The 14447-nt window shown below is 37.5% G+C and overlaps 2 protein-coding genes across 2 annotated transcripts; one reads left to right on the forward strand and one right to left on the reverse strand.

Annotated features, from left to right (window-relative positions):
• The first annotated feature begins 1044 nt into the window (after positions 1–1044).
• LOC111831966 lies at positions 1045–3885 on the forward strand. The gene is made up of 4 exons (XM_023787816.1): positions 1045–2115; positions 2369–3036; positions 3155–3230; positions 3424–3885. Exons 1-4 carry the CDS (start codon positions 1045–1047, stop codon positions 3883–3885), a joined length of 2277 nt encoding a protein of 758 aa, XP_023643584.1.
• A 2032-nt stretch (positions 3886–5917) lies between these two features.
• LOC111831961 (uncharacterized protein At4g04775-like) lies at positions 5918–6438 on the reverse strand. Its single transcript, XM_023787775.1, has 2 exons — positions 6274–6438; positions 5918–6193 (listed from the first exon to the last, which is right to left on the reverse strand). Exons 1-2 carry the CDS (start codon positions 6436–6438, stop codon positions 5918–5920), a joined length of 441 nt encoding a protein of 146 aa, XP_023643543.1.
• Between the last annotated feature and the right edge of the window lie 8009 nt (positions 6439–14447).

Raw genomic sequence — 14447 nt, forward strand, 5'->3', positions numbered from 1 at the left:
CAACACAATGTTTCCGAGTTCTTAGCCCATTTGGGACCCAATTTCAACAAGTCTTTCCCCACACTTCTGAGTACTCTTCATGCATCTATAGCACTTGTAATAAATCAGATTTATTGTATGGGAGAATTACTTAGATAGACCATATTTTAGCTGTTCTGACCACGATGCACCAAAACTTTTTTTTATTCTTAAATGTTTTTTAATTACCAGCGTGCCCTTTTTACACGTTATCGGAAAAAACTAATTACGAAAAATGCCATCGCCACGTCAGGCAAAATGGCGCGTGTCTCCAATAACTCAGCCATAACGTACGTTACGGCTGAGTTATGTCACGTTACGGCTGAGTTCTGGACCAACGGCTGAGTTTCGAACCAACGGCTGACTTAAGATCATAACTCAGCCAACAATTACGGCTGACTTATTAAAATCTGGCTGAGTTATGAGAAAACATCTAATAACTCAGCCGCCGTTACGGCTGAGTTATAGTCTGTTAGTTGAGTTATCAGAAGTCTGGCTGAGTTATGTCTTCGACACGGCTGAGTTATCTTTATCCGGTTGGCTGAGTTATCGACAACGGCTGAGTTATCAAATATCGTTACGGCTGACTTATGTTTCAGAGACATAACTCAGTCGTAATTGGCTGACTTAACGGAAAACTCAACCATGTTACGGCTGACTTATTGACGAAAGATTTATTACTCATATAGCCTTCTAGTTACAGCTGACTTATTTTACGTTACGGCTGACTTATTGACGTTACGGCTGAGTTTTTCATCTTCAAAAACATTTTAATAATTACTTAAATATTTTTCATGTTGTGGCTGACTTAAGTTGTGTTGATGGCTGATTTATTTTGGCTGATTTACTTATTTGTTTGGTGGCTGAATTATGACTTCAAATGCATAATTCCACGTCAGCATTCCATGTCATCAACGAGGGAAATACGAAAGGTCGCCCTCTTCAAACCCTCGTTTTCTTTCTTTCTTTTCTTACACTCTGTTGTTTCTCACCTGAGTTCTTAACCTCTGTTCTTCACTTTCGTTCATGGATCATCCGGTTCAATTAATTGTTGTGTCTGGTAAATGGGCAAAGAAAGCGAAATTTGTTTTTAACGCCGACGATAGAGGTTGTAGAGTTGTCGAGGTAGATGCGAAAACAACGCACGAGAAGCTTGTGAAATTGGTTCTTGATGACTACGGATTGGATGAGTTGAGCCATAAGGCAACGATGAGCTACATGCTCTCGTACAAGGCTATGAAAAATATGTCGCATGATACTCCCCCAGTATATGTCTCGAATGATCGACAGTTGCATTGTTATCTAAACCTATTGAGAAACGATCAACTTAGACTTTGTGTTGAGTTTGCGAAGACGAAGGCCGGATCGAATGGAAGGTCGAAACGGCCACGAAGTTCGGCTTCTTCAGCCCTAGAAAACCAAGAAGACGCTAGAGGATTTGATGGTTTCTGTTATGATTATAGTGATATCCTAGAAGATGAAGTCAATGACGATGAAGCAGAGTACGAAGAAGCAGAGGAGGAAGAAGAAGATGACGAATTTTCAACCCGATTTGACGTTTTCGACGACTCCGATGGTGCGTCATCTGATGATGATAACTTTGCTGCATACGGCGAGCATGAGGAGAACGATGAAGATTTACCGTCTCTTACTCAAAACAGAGCTCATAACTTTGGCATAGTGGGATCGATTGGGAACTCGGAGTCGTTAAGGGTGGAGATGTCTAAGCTAAACCTCGTCGTAGGACAACGATACGCGAGCAAAGCCGATTTGGAGAAACGGCCGAAACTTCTTGCGGTGAGAGATGGATTTGATTTTTCAGTACCAAAATCAAATACGACTATAGTGAATATTACGTGCTGGGTTGAAGGATGTCTTTGGAGAGTTCGTGCATCTACAGAAGGAGATGAGCCTGGTTTTGTTGTTCGTATATATGATTCGATACACACATGTTCTGTGACGGAGAGGTCTAATCGATCAAAACAAGCAACACCTGATGTTTTGGGAGTTCTTTACAGGGACTTTCTTGGTGACATTGGTCCTGATGTTAAACCTAAAAGCGTTGGAATTATCATTAGTAAGCATTTTAACATAAAGGTAATGACGGCTGATATATCTTTATACCATGGCTGAGTTATATCCATTTCGGCTGATTTATTATTAGGTTATGGCTGAATTATATTTATTTCGGCTGAGATTTCTTTCCTTTACGGCTGGGTTCTCATTACGTTACGGCTGAGTTATCGTAATATAACGGCTGAGTTTCGGTCTTTTTACGACTGACTTATATGTAGTTACGGCTGACTTATATTTAGTTACGGCTGACTTATTAATACGTTGGTGCCTACAGATGGATTATTGGAAGTCATACAAGACACTAAGGTTTGCAAGGAAGATCGACATGGGAACTCCCAAGGGAAGTTTTGGAGAATTGCCATCCTACCTATACATGATAAGACGGGCAAATCCGGGTACAATAACGTGTCTTCAAATTGATGAGTGTGACAGATTCAAGTATGTCTTCCTTGCTTTTGGTGCGAGTGTTGCTGGGTTTGCTTACATGCGGAAAGTTATTGTTGTGGATGGTACGTTTCTCCACGGTAGTTACAAAGGGACGCTTCTAACAGCCCTAGCTCAGGATGGAAATTTCCAAATTTTCCCAATAGCTTTCGGTGTTGTTGACACTGAAAATGATGATTCTTGGCGTTGGTTTTTCACAAAACTCAAAGTTGCTATTCCTGACGACAGGAATCTTGCGATCATCTCGGACAGACATAAGTCCATAGGGAAAGCAATTGGTGAAGTGTATCCGTTGGCTTCTCGTGGAATTTGCACTTATCATTTGTACAAGAACATATTGGTGAAGTTCAAAGGGAAACATTTGTTCCCACTTGTGAAAAAAGCGGCTAGGTGTTTTCGGACAGTTGATTTTACAGAAACATTCAATGAGATTGAAGCGCTTACATGGATATCTCCAAAGAGCTGGGGTGCAAATGTGGGCGCGTGTACATTTCCCAGGTGAAAGGTACAACCTAATGACTTCGAATATTGCGGAATCTATGAACAAAGCACTATCAAAAGGTAGAAGTCTTCCCATAGTTCGACTGTTAGAATCCATACGGAATATGATGACTAGATGGTTTGCTGAACGGAGAGAGGATGCGCAATCACAGCTAACTCAGCTTTCACGAGGTGTTGAAAAACTGCTAGAGGTAAACGCTCAATAACTCAGCCATCACATGCTTATAACTCTGTCGCTACTTTGAGTAACTCAGTCATTTTTTATCTAACTCAGCCATAACATGCTCATAACTCAGTCGTTATTAATATAACTCAGCCGTTAAATGTTTACATTATGAATATAACTCAGCCGTAACCTTTATGTTTTGTTCTTCCCTCTAATAGGGCCGTGTAAATGCATCAAGACTTATGCAAGTACAACCGATTGATGCTTTACGTGTACAAGTACAATATAGAACATCTTTGCATGTTGTAAATTTGGATGCAAAAAGATGCACATGCCGTCGTTTCGACCACGAGAAAATACCTTGCGTCCATGCAATCGCAGCTGCAGAGCATATGGGTGTGTCTCGTATTTCCCTTGCCGATCCTAACTACCGGACAAGTTATTTGGTTAACGCGTATGCTGATTCAATAATGCCACCGGATATTGCACTCCCTGTTCCTGAAATTGTAACTAACCAACCGTGCGTGCCTCCGATCGTTGCAACTCAGCCAGGAAGGCCAAGGAAAATCAGGATTAAATCTGCTGTGGAAATTTCACTTCAGAATAAACGCCCTAGGAAGCCACACGCCTGTTCTCGATGTAAAGAAGTTGGGCATAATGCAAAAACTTTTCGGAAGTAGTATTGTTGGCTTGCACTTCTCGTTTTGATTGTAGACAATGTTTGTTATATGTAACCAATAACTCAGTCGTAACATCTATTTAACTCAGCCATCATATATAAGTAAGTCAGTCATTACATGGTAACTCTGTCGCAAATATTTATGTTCTGATAACTCAGCCCAATATTATTCATAACTCAGCCGTGACGCGACCTTTCATGTTCTCGTGATTAATAAGTCAGCCGTAACATATAATTCAAGTTACGGCTGAGTTATGTTTAATTCGAATGTAACGACTGCTAAATGAGTTCAAGTTACGACTGAGTTATGTTATAGTCGAATGTAACGACTGATTTATGATTTAAAGTTACGGCTGAGTTATGTCAAGTTACGGCTGAGTTATTCGCATTTTTAGCAGGTTATATGAGGATTGGTTAATTGCTTAATAAAAGAAGAAAGAACATGATTCAAAAGAGGAAACAACATGATTTAAAAGAAAAGATTGTTGTTTTGGGTTACAAAGAAGTTCAAAAAGCAAAACAAAAAGAAGAAGAAACAACATCCAAAAGCAAAGAAATTGAGAACAACATTCAAATCAAAGATAATTCCATCCGAGATCGTCTGGACCAAATTCTTAAAACATATCCACCAAATTTGCCCAAACAATTGGATTCAACCACTCGGGCTTATCGTCACCTCTCGCCCACATCCTCCTCAGCGCACGCATCTGCCAACAGAAACTTGATCTAGCAGTCTGATTAAAATGCTTTCAAACGATTAATGTTTGACTAGGCTTCCAGTTGTATTGGCGCTACATATAAGATAAAAAGTAGGTGAAGAGAAAAGAACAATATGAATGAAAATGGGTTTTAAAAATATGGTGCTTACCAGAAGGATTTTAAACCATCGTATCTTGAAGTGTGCGGGAATCAAGCGATAAGTCGGCCACTCGTGGTGCCAGTTCTTGCGAAGTATAGGCTCTATCGCTAGGTAGAGGAAATGAAGGAACTTGAACCACATAGGTTCTTTTTTGTCAATGAAAGCATCATATAAACCCACACCAGGGTTTAGAAAGGGAAGATCATCCCGACCAGGTCCCGCAAGAATCGCGTGAATCTCGTTAAGAATATGTCCTGGCAAAGGAGGAACAACTTCCATGTTGATGAGAGATGAAATAAAGAGAAATGAATGGGGGAAAAGACTTATGGTATATGAAAACTGATTTATAAAGGTTTCAGAGGAAAGAGAGAAAAGACGAAGACGAAAGGTCGCGATGGTTAACTTAAGTTTTCGCGGTTAGGTTGTATGTTACGGCTGAGTTATCATATAAAAAAAGAAGACGAAAGGTCACGTTACGGCTGAGTTATAAATCACAAAAGCAATTATCGAATAAGTCAGACATTACATATAATAAGTCAGTCATAACATATAATAAGTCAGCCAAACCTCAAATATGCATTATGTAAATTTGTTGTGATAATCAAGTTATGAAATCACATAAATACTAAACTTAAATATGATACAATCATTGTACCATATTATTCATCAATATTTTAGACTTTGTTGGATACTTTTCCAAAACTATCTAACAACATCGTTATATTCCTATACCCTAAACTAGTTTCTAGTCAAAACCAGCAATACATTATGAATTGGTTATAATTGTGGATTTTTTTGTTTTTTCAAGATTATAAATCTTACCTAGCATATCTGCTGCAAATATATATATATATATATATATATATATATATATATATTATGTTATATCTATATTATAGTTATATAATTGCGAATTATAATTGAACTAATAACTCAGCCGTAACTATGCGTTACTTTGCATAACTCAACTGTGAATTATCCATAACTCAGCCGTAACTATGCGTTACTTTGCATAACTGAACTGTGACTTACCCATAACTCAGCCGTAACATAATCAGAGCACAGACTAACCCATTTTCATTAAACATGACAAAAAACTCTTAAAATTGCTGGTTAAGGAACACAAATTACACCATAAACAGACTAAACATGATGAACATGATACAAACAACAATTACATTATCTCCCACAGCCATACAATTGCGATTCCTATTACAGAGAGTAGACAAATTGTCTTAAAAGCTGTCTTACCCATATCATCCTCAATCTTCTTCGTCAATTTTTCCTCGAGCTTCTTACCCATTTCTTTTTGGAGATATAAATTTTGCTGAACATTATGCCTTAAGTCCGTCACATCTTCTTCAATTCTTTTTACCTTTTCGTCGACCATCTTAATTTCTTCTAACGATGCCTCATCAACCCATTTGAAGAAATGTGATTCATTCGGCCTCTGCTTAACAAGAAAACAAAAAATTCACATCGATACTCAACCCATATGTTAGCAATAAACAATTAAATGAAAATTACTACCTTCAAAGCAATCGAGCATCTATAGAAGATACGGTAAGGGTTTTCCTTTGTCTTCGATATGTATGTGATGATATCGTTACCACACCAACATCTGCAATTCGTCGGAAGATCTGGAGGGTAAGCACCATGTGCCGAACGATACGAACTCGACGAGTAGTCGCTCATTATTAAAAGATGGGAACTGGAACTTAGAAAATCGCAGGGAAACCCAGAAATTGGAAGAACCCTAAATCCCCAATCTGATTTCTCAATTATGTGTAAAAGGAAGAAGAAACAATAAACGACGTCGTCTGGGTTAGTCTCCGAGAACCCACATATTTAATTTACAATAAGTCAGCCAAACCTCAAAAATATGTCTATGTATAACTCAGCCAAACCTCGAATCTCAAATTCAAAACCCATAACTCAGGCGTGTTATTTATCTAACTCAGCCATAACGATGAAAATAACTCAGCCATAAAACTCCAATAACTAAGCCAAACCTCGAATCTCAAATTCAAAACCCATAACTCAGGCTGAGATGGAAATAACATGTTTATTCAAGGTCACAATGAATATAATTACATTAGCTCGTGTTTATACATTTTAAGACTTATATTTACTACAAAGAGACATTACCCTTAAATGCTTGTCCCATTACTAGGCAGATAGTATAATACACTAACGTAATACAATTCTTTCTTGTATATTATTGTAATTTTATCTTCTTTATATTACAAAGCCACGATAATATATAGAAAAATATATATCCTAATACCCTAATATTAAGTTTATTGTTGAATTAAAAATGGGTGTTTATTGTTAAATTTAATATGTCTTATATAAGTCAGCCATAACTATATTATAATTAAGCCAAAACATTATAATAACTCAGCCATAACTATTAATAACTAAGCCATAACTATATTGATAACTTAGCCATGACATTATAATAACTCAGCCATAACTTAGCCATAACTATATTGATAACTTAACACAAATCAGTCATAACTTAACACAAATCAGTCATAACTAAACACAAACCAGTCATTACCAAAACACAAATCAGCCATAACTACAAATATTCTAATAGCATAATAAGTCAACGAAAATAATATTATACAAACTGGTCATACATACTTGGAGCATCAACCATATTGTCTGCGGCCATCTTGAGCCGTATAGCCTGCATATTTGAATCACATAGGCCATCGAAACTTACACCAAGCGCTAGGCATTCCAAATATTTAAGAGCGTACACGCCACAGTCACCCGGATTTCTGTTTTGAGGGACCTTCGAGACACTCCTCCTTCTGAAAGAAAACATCTTGGAACTATGTGCACGGAGTGAGGGAGGGACTACTGCGTTCAGCATTTTTGGGATCATCCGCGCAAACGGCTTAACAGACTTCATGATTCTAGCTTCACTTTCAGGTGTTACGTGTCCCACAATGCTATCATATACATCAATATGGCTCTTAATCAGGTTCACTTCTAGCGCCACCCAATGATCACCTCCGGTTTGTGTAATTGCATACAGTACATCCACATCTTGTACCCACATCAGACCTGTTTGCTGATCTTGCGGAATTTTACCCCTCACACACTCCTCATAGGGTCCATCGAATTTAAACCTTTTTGGTCTACTAATGAATGTTTCATTATAATCCCGAATTAGTAAAGCAGAAAACCACGGGTCCATAAACGAAATGCGTTTAGTGTGGTATGGGGTGGGGTCTTCCATGGACCGTTTCCTGAGGAGTCTCATATACGCAGCCAAATGCTGTAAAAAAAAAGAATATCTCAACCATTAGTAATAATAACTCAGCCGTAACCTAATATCTCAGCCATAACGTTACAATAACTTAGCCATAACATAATAATAACTCAGCCGTAGGTAACAATAACTCAACCAGTTAGTAATAATAACTCAGCCATAACATTATTATAACTCAGCCATAACGTGAGGATAACTCAGCCATAGGTAACAATAACTCAATCATTAGTAATAATAACTCAGCCATTATATTATTATAACTCAATCATTAGTAATAATAACTCAGCCATTACGTTACATAATGTAAAACTTACTTCGTCCGTCAGCCATCCATACTGTGTGTCCTTAACTGGCCAATATTTTCTTTCAGTGATGAGGATCTTATAGAATTCAATGTCAGGTGAAGACGAGCCACATGGGATATCCCTAAAAAACAACACACTTTAATACATATAGATAGGGTAAAGAAGCAGTAATCATAAGTAGGAATGACATACTTGTGTGGAGTTAAGAAATCCAATACTCTCTGCAATTTGGCCGGATCAACAGGGGCGAGAGGATCATATATTGCAAGTGAAGGTACACAGTTCTTCCTCATGCAGGTAAGTCCGTTATCTCCAATCAATGGAAAAACAGGAGGATTTGGCTGTGGAACCAATGCACTCCCATCAGCAGCAAACTTCACATTTGCTGTCCTTATAGCTTTGATCCTTTCATTCCTAATCTTTTCTTCTTCATCATCATCAGATTCAGGTAAGACTTCGAAAGTATCCAAAGGATTATTGTCTGTGATATCCTGTACATCATCGTCATCAGCTTCCTTGTCCACTTTGTTGTCCTCTTTCTTTTCTTTAACCACCTTAACCTCTGCTACCTTTTCTTCCTTTGGGATTTTTATCCTCACAGGAGGAATCTTACTACTACTTTCCTGAACATCTTCTGACTGATCAGAAAGTTCATTTACTTTGATCTGCTTCACGTCTTTAGGCTTTCTACCTCTCTTCTTTGGCTCCCCTTTCCTATATACTTCAGCTTCAGCCCTCTTCTTTTGGTCTGCTTCTTTCCTCTTCTTTTCCTCTGCTTCTTTCCTCTTCTGAGCATCTGCTTCTTTTTTCCTCTGTGCATATTCTTTCTTTTTCTGTGCCACCTCTCTCCTCTTTTGTGCCTCTGCTTCTTTCCTTTGTTGTGCCTCTAAATTCCTGGTGAAAGGCCGCGTTTTCTTAAAACCAGGAGAGGGAGACTTCTCAATGAAATCAGCAAGATCTACTTTGTTTGGCATGGCCTCATCGAAATCCTTATTCAGATCCTTAGTGCACCGAGGAAAATCACTGTTCTGATCTACTTCTTCTCCTTCTTTCTGAATTTTCTTCACCTGCAACTTCATAACATTATAATAACTCAGTCATAACTTAACACAACTCAGCCATAACACAAAACAACTGAGCCATAACATACAATAACTGAGCCATAAAATAAAAATAACTCAGCCATAACATACAATAACTGAGCAATAACATACAATAACTAAGCCGTAACATACAATAACTCAGCCATAATATAACACAACTCAGCCATAACATAATAATAACTCAGCCATAACATAATAATAACTAAGCCATAACATAATAATAACTAAGCCATAATAACTAAGCCATAATAATAATAGCTTACCGGGGGACTAGTAACAGAGTAGTCTTGGCTTGTCTTTTTCCGTTGAAATTCAGGTGTCCGTTGATCTTTTTTTATCTCAAAAGCATCCCTAATTTTGATATTGGAGATGGTCTTGATTGGTAATGGTTCGCCATCAGGAATCTTTTTGCCACTCATGAGACCAGATAGACCTCCACTGTTGGCAAGGATGGTAATGATGCCTTTCATCTTACCGAATTGTTCATCAACATTTTTGAACTTATCATCAACAGATTCCAACTTAACATTAACATTTTGTAACTTATCGTCAAAGCTAACCAGCCTTGAGTTCATGTTAGACATCAAATCCACGAGTAATTTAATTGACGACTTTTCACCACCATCGTCCTCCTCATTATCATCCTGCAAAACATACACAAAAATTGATAATCAAAACGAGAAAATCCATAGCAAATATATATGACTATATAACATATAACTTACCTTAACTTCACTCTTCTTCTTCTTATTCTTCTGTTCAGTTTCCTCTTGTCTCTTTTTCTTCTTCTGTGTTTCTCCAGCACAAGAATCATCATCCTTCTCGACTTTCTGCTTCTTAGCGGGAATAACAGACTCAACCGCTGCTCTAACATTTCCAGCTTTCTTCTTCTCATTCACTTTAACATCCCAAAGACCTTTAACAAACACATCCTCATGTATGTCATTGACCAAGTTGAAAAGTTCTGGGTCTTCTTCTTCTTGATTTGGCCACGTATGAAATAGGTCACTTACATCACCCTTCATCACCATTTTACTCAGACGCAGCTACATTACAAAACAAACATCAGTAGGTATAACTCAGCCATAACTAAATAATAACTCAGCCATAACTAAATAATAACTCAGCCATAACTAAACTATAACTAAGCCATAAGTAAATTATAACTCAGCCATAACTAAATAATAAGTCAGCCACAACTAAATCATAACTCAAAAAATAAGTCACCCATTTAAAACTCAGCTATAATCTTACCTAACCATACTTTCTGATATCTTCAGCAATGGCCGAATCGAATGCTGCACGTGTACGACTTCCAGGCCATCGAAGCAACGGGATCTCTTCATTGTCGACTAAATTCCCAAATCGCTCTCCTAAGCATTTTATTGACTCATATGCCCAAGCTTGTAACACGTACGTCTGACCTGAAGGATTCAAGCACTTTATATTATCGACGAGAGTCTCAAATGCTACCCGACCCCATGGATAAGTCAAAACGGATTCATCATCAATAACTCTTTTTGCAGCTTCATATGGTATCCTTGAGTTATGATGCACGCAATAAAGTCCAATGGCTAGAATAATCAATAGCCCCAACCATTTGCGATTCTTTACATCCCATTTCCGGCACACTAATAGTCCTTTAAGTAGCTCATCATATGTAGGACCTTCCCCACCAGGCACTTTCAATTCTTCTGTTAAGAATTGTTTGTACTCAACTGAAGGTTCAAACTTCTCTGATGGAATTGGATCTATGTTTAACCCAGTGAGGTGAGCAAATTCATTCAAGCCAAACCTTATAGGCTGGCCACCAACTAAACACCAAATCTCCTTGTGTTTTATTCTCAACTGACTACTCAAAAGAAAGTGTACAGTCTTAGCAGACCAAACGAATTTGCTTTCAACTAACTTAGCAACTATTCCAAGAGGTAAGTTCTTGATTTCATCCCACGCGTCTTGTCCAATTGATTCCCTAACCGCAGGGAACTCTGCCATCCTAAAATAGGTACACATGCCTTTATTCTTGAGCCTAGACATCCCTTCTTCGTAAAGTCTTGGTGGGTAACGCATTGCTTGTTCTGAAGCCATCTGAAATAAGTATAAACATATCATAACTCAGCCGCAACATACAACAAACTCAGCCGTAATGTATACTATAACTCAGCCGCAACATAAACTATAACTCAGCCGCAACATAAACTATAACTCAGCCGCAACATAAACTATAACTCAGCCGCAACATAAACTATAACTCAGCCACCACATACAACAAGCTTATAACCGAGCCATAACAGATACTATAACTCAGCCGCAACAATCACAAACTAAGACAATTCAGCCATAACATAATAAGTAACTCACTCGTCGAATCGATAGATCTAACAAATCAGCCATCAAAAATATTTTAACTAAGCCGTCGAATGAATAAGACCAACAACGGCGACAATCAGCCGTTATAAGCAAAAACAAACACGATTATAGTCGGAATAACTCGATATACAGTTCTAGACTTACCAGGAAACGAAAGATCCCGACTGTATTCTTCAACGAGGATGAACGGCGACTCGCAGCGACACTCAGCGACTTAGGGTTACTCACGGCGACTCAGGCGATGCACGCCGACTGGTACTTAGAGCGAGAAAGAGAGAGCGTAACTCAACGTGTTCGGCGGCGAGTAATGTGTTCGGCGGCGGCAAATTCGTCGTCTTCGAGAGAGAAAGAAATTTTTTTTTTTTTTTTTTTTTTTTTGCGTTTGTGAACAGTGACGAAAGAAACCGTTCAGTTTCCCTCTTAATCATTAATGCTAGAATAACTGTCAATGATTATGTGGCAATTTCGTTGATGACAAGGCAAATCGGGTATGACGTGGCAATTATTAGGGAGAATATGACTAAGGGTGTTTTTTGTAATTACACCCATTTCATTGGACATCTAAGGAATAAAAAAAAGATTTGGCTGTTTAAGGAATAAACATACAATTGTGGTCTATCTAAGTTATTATTTCTTATTGTATTCTAACATATTCTAACCCCAAACAACACTAGATAAGTCATTTAGTGGTTCAACGCAATGTTTCCGAGTTCTTAGCCCATCTTGGACCCAATTTCAACAAGTCTTTCTCAACACATCTAAACACTCTTCATGCATCTCTAGCACTTGTAATCAATAAAATTTATTGTATTCTAACATATTCTAACCCCAAACAACACTAGATAATTCATTTAGTGGTTCAATGCAATGTTTGTAAGTTCTTAGACCATTAGGGACCCAATTGCAACAAGTCTTTCTCCACTCTTCTAAACACTTTTAATGCATCTCTAGCAATTGTAATCAATAAAATTTATTGTATTCTAACATATTCTAACCCCAAACAACACTCAATAAGTAAGTTAGTGGTTCCACGCAATGTTTCCGAGTTCTTAGCCCATTTGGGACCCAATATCAACAAGTCTTTCTCCACACTTCTAAACACTTTTCATGCATCTCTAGCACTTGTAATCAATCTAATTTTTTGTATTTAAACATATTGTAACTGCAAAAAACACTACACAAGCGGTTTATGGATTCTTAGCCCATTTGGGACCAAACTTCAACAAGTCTTTCTAGACACTTCTAAACATTCTTCATGCATCTCTAGCACTTGTAATCAATCCAAATTATTGTATTCGAACATATTCTAACCCCAAACAGCATTAGACAAGCCATTTAGTGGTTCAAAGCAATTTTTTTTCGTTCTTAGCCCATTTGGGACCAAATTTCAACAAGTTTTTCTCCACACTTCTAAAAAACTCTTCATGTATCTCTAGCACTTGTAATAAATAAAATTTATTATATTCTAACATATTCTTACCAAAAACAGCATTAGACAAGCGATTAAGTGGTTCAACACAATGTTTCCGAGTTCTTAGCCCATTTAGGACCCAGTTTCAACAAGTCTTTCTCCACACTTCTAAACACTCTTCATGAATCTCTAGCACTTGTAATCAATCAAATTTATTGTATTCTAACATATTCTAACTGCAAGAAACACTACACAAGCCGTTTACTGCTCCAAAGACATGGTTATGGATTCCTAGCCCATTTGGGACAAAACTTCAACAAGTCTTTCCAGACAGTTCTAAACACTCTTCATGTATCTCTAGCAATTGTAATAAATAAAATTTATTATATTCTAACATATTATTACCCAAAACAGCACTAGACAAGCCATTAAATGGTTCAACACAATGTTTCCGAGTTCTTAGCCCATTTGGGACCCAATTTCAACAAGTCTTTCTCAACACATCTACACCCTCTTCATGCATCTCTAACACTTTTAATCAATCAAATTTATTGTATTATAACATATTCTAACCCCAAACAACACTAGATAAGTCATTTAGTGGTTCAACGCAATGTTTCCGAGTTCTTAGCCCATTTGAGACCCAATTTCAACAAGTCTTTCTCAACACATTTAAAAACTCTTCATGTATCTCTAGCACTTTTAATAAATAAAATTTATTATATTCTAACATATTATTACCCAAAACAGCACTAGACAAGCCATTAAATGGTTCAACACAATGTTTCCGAGTTCTTAGCCCATTTGGGACCCAATTTCAACAAGTCTTTCTCCAAACTTCTAAGTACTCTTCATATATCTATAGCACTTGTAATAAATAGAATTTATTGTATTCTAACATATTATAACCCCAAACAACACTAGGTAAGTCATTTAGTGGTTCAACGCAATGTTTTCCGAGTTCTTAGCCCATTTGTGACCCAATTTCAACAAGTCTTTCTCAACACATCTAAACACTCTTCATGCATCTTTAGTACTTGTAATCAATCAAATTTCTTGTATTCTAACATATTCTAACCACAAACTACACTAGATAAGTCATTTAGTGGTTCAACGTAATGTTACCAAGTTCTTAGCATTTGGGACCCAATTTCAACAAGCCTTTCTCAAGACATCTAAACACTCTTCATGCAGCTTTAGCACTTGTTATCAATCAAATTTACTGTATT

This window comes from Capsella rubella, unplaced genomic scaffold (genome assembly GCF_000375325.1).
Source record: "Capsella rubella cultivar Monte Gargano unplaced genomic scaffold, Caprub1_0 scaffold_58, whole genome shotgun sequence".
Classification (NCBI taxonomy): Eukaryota; Viridiplantae; Streptophyta; class Magnoliopsida; order Brassicales; family Brassicaceae; genus Capsella; species Capsella rubella.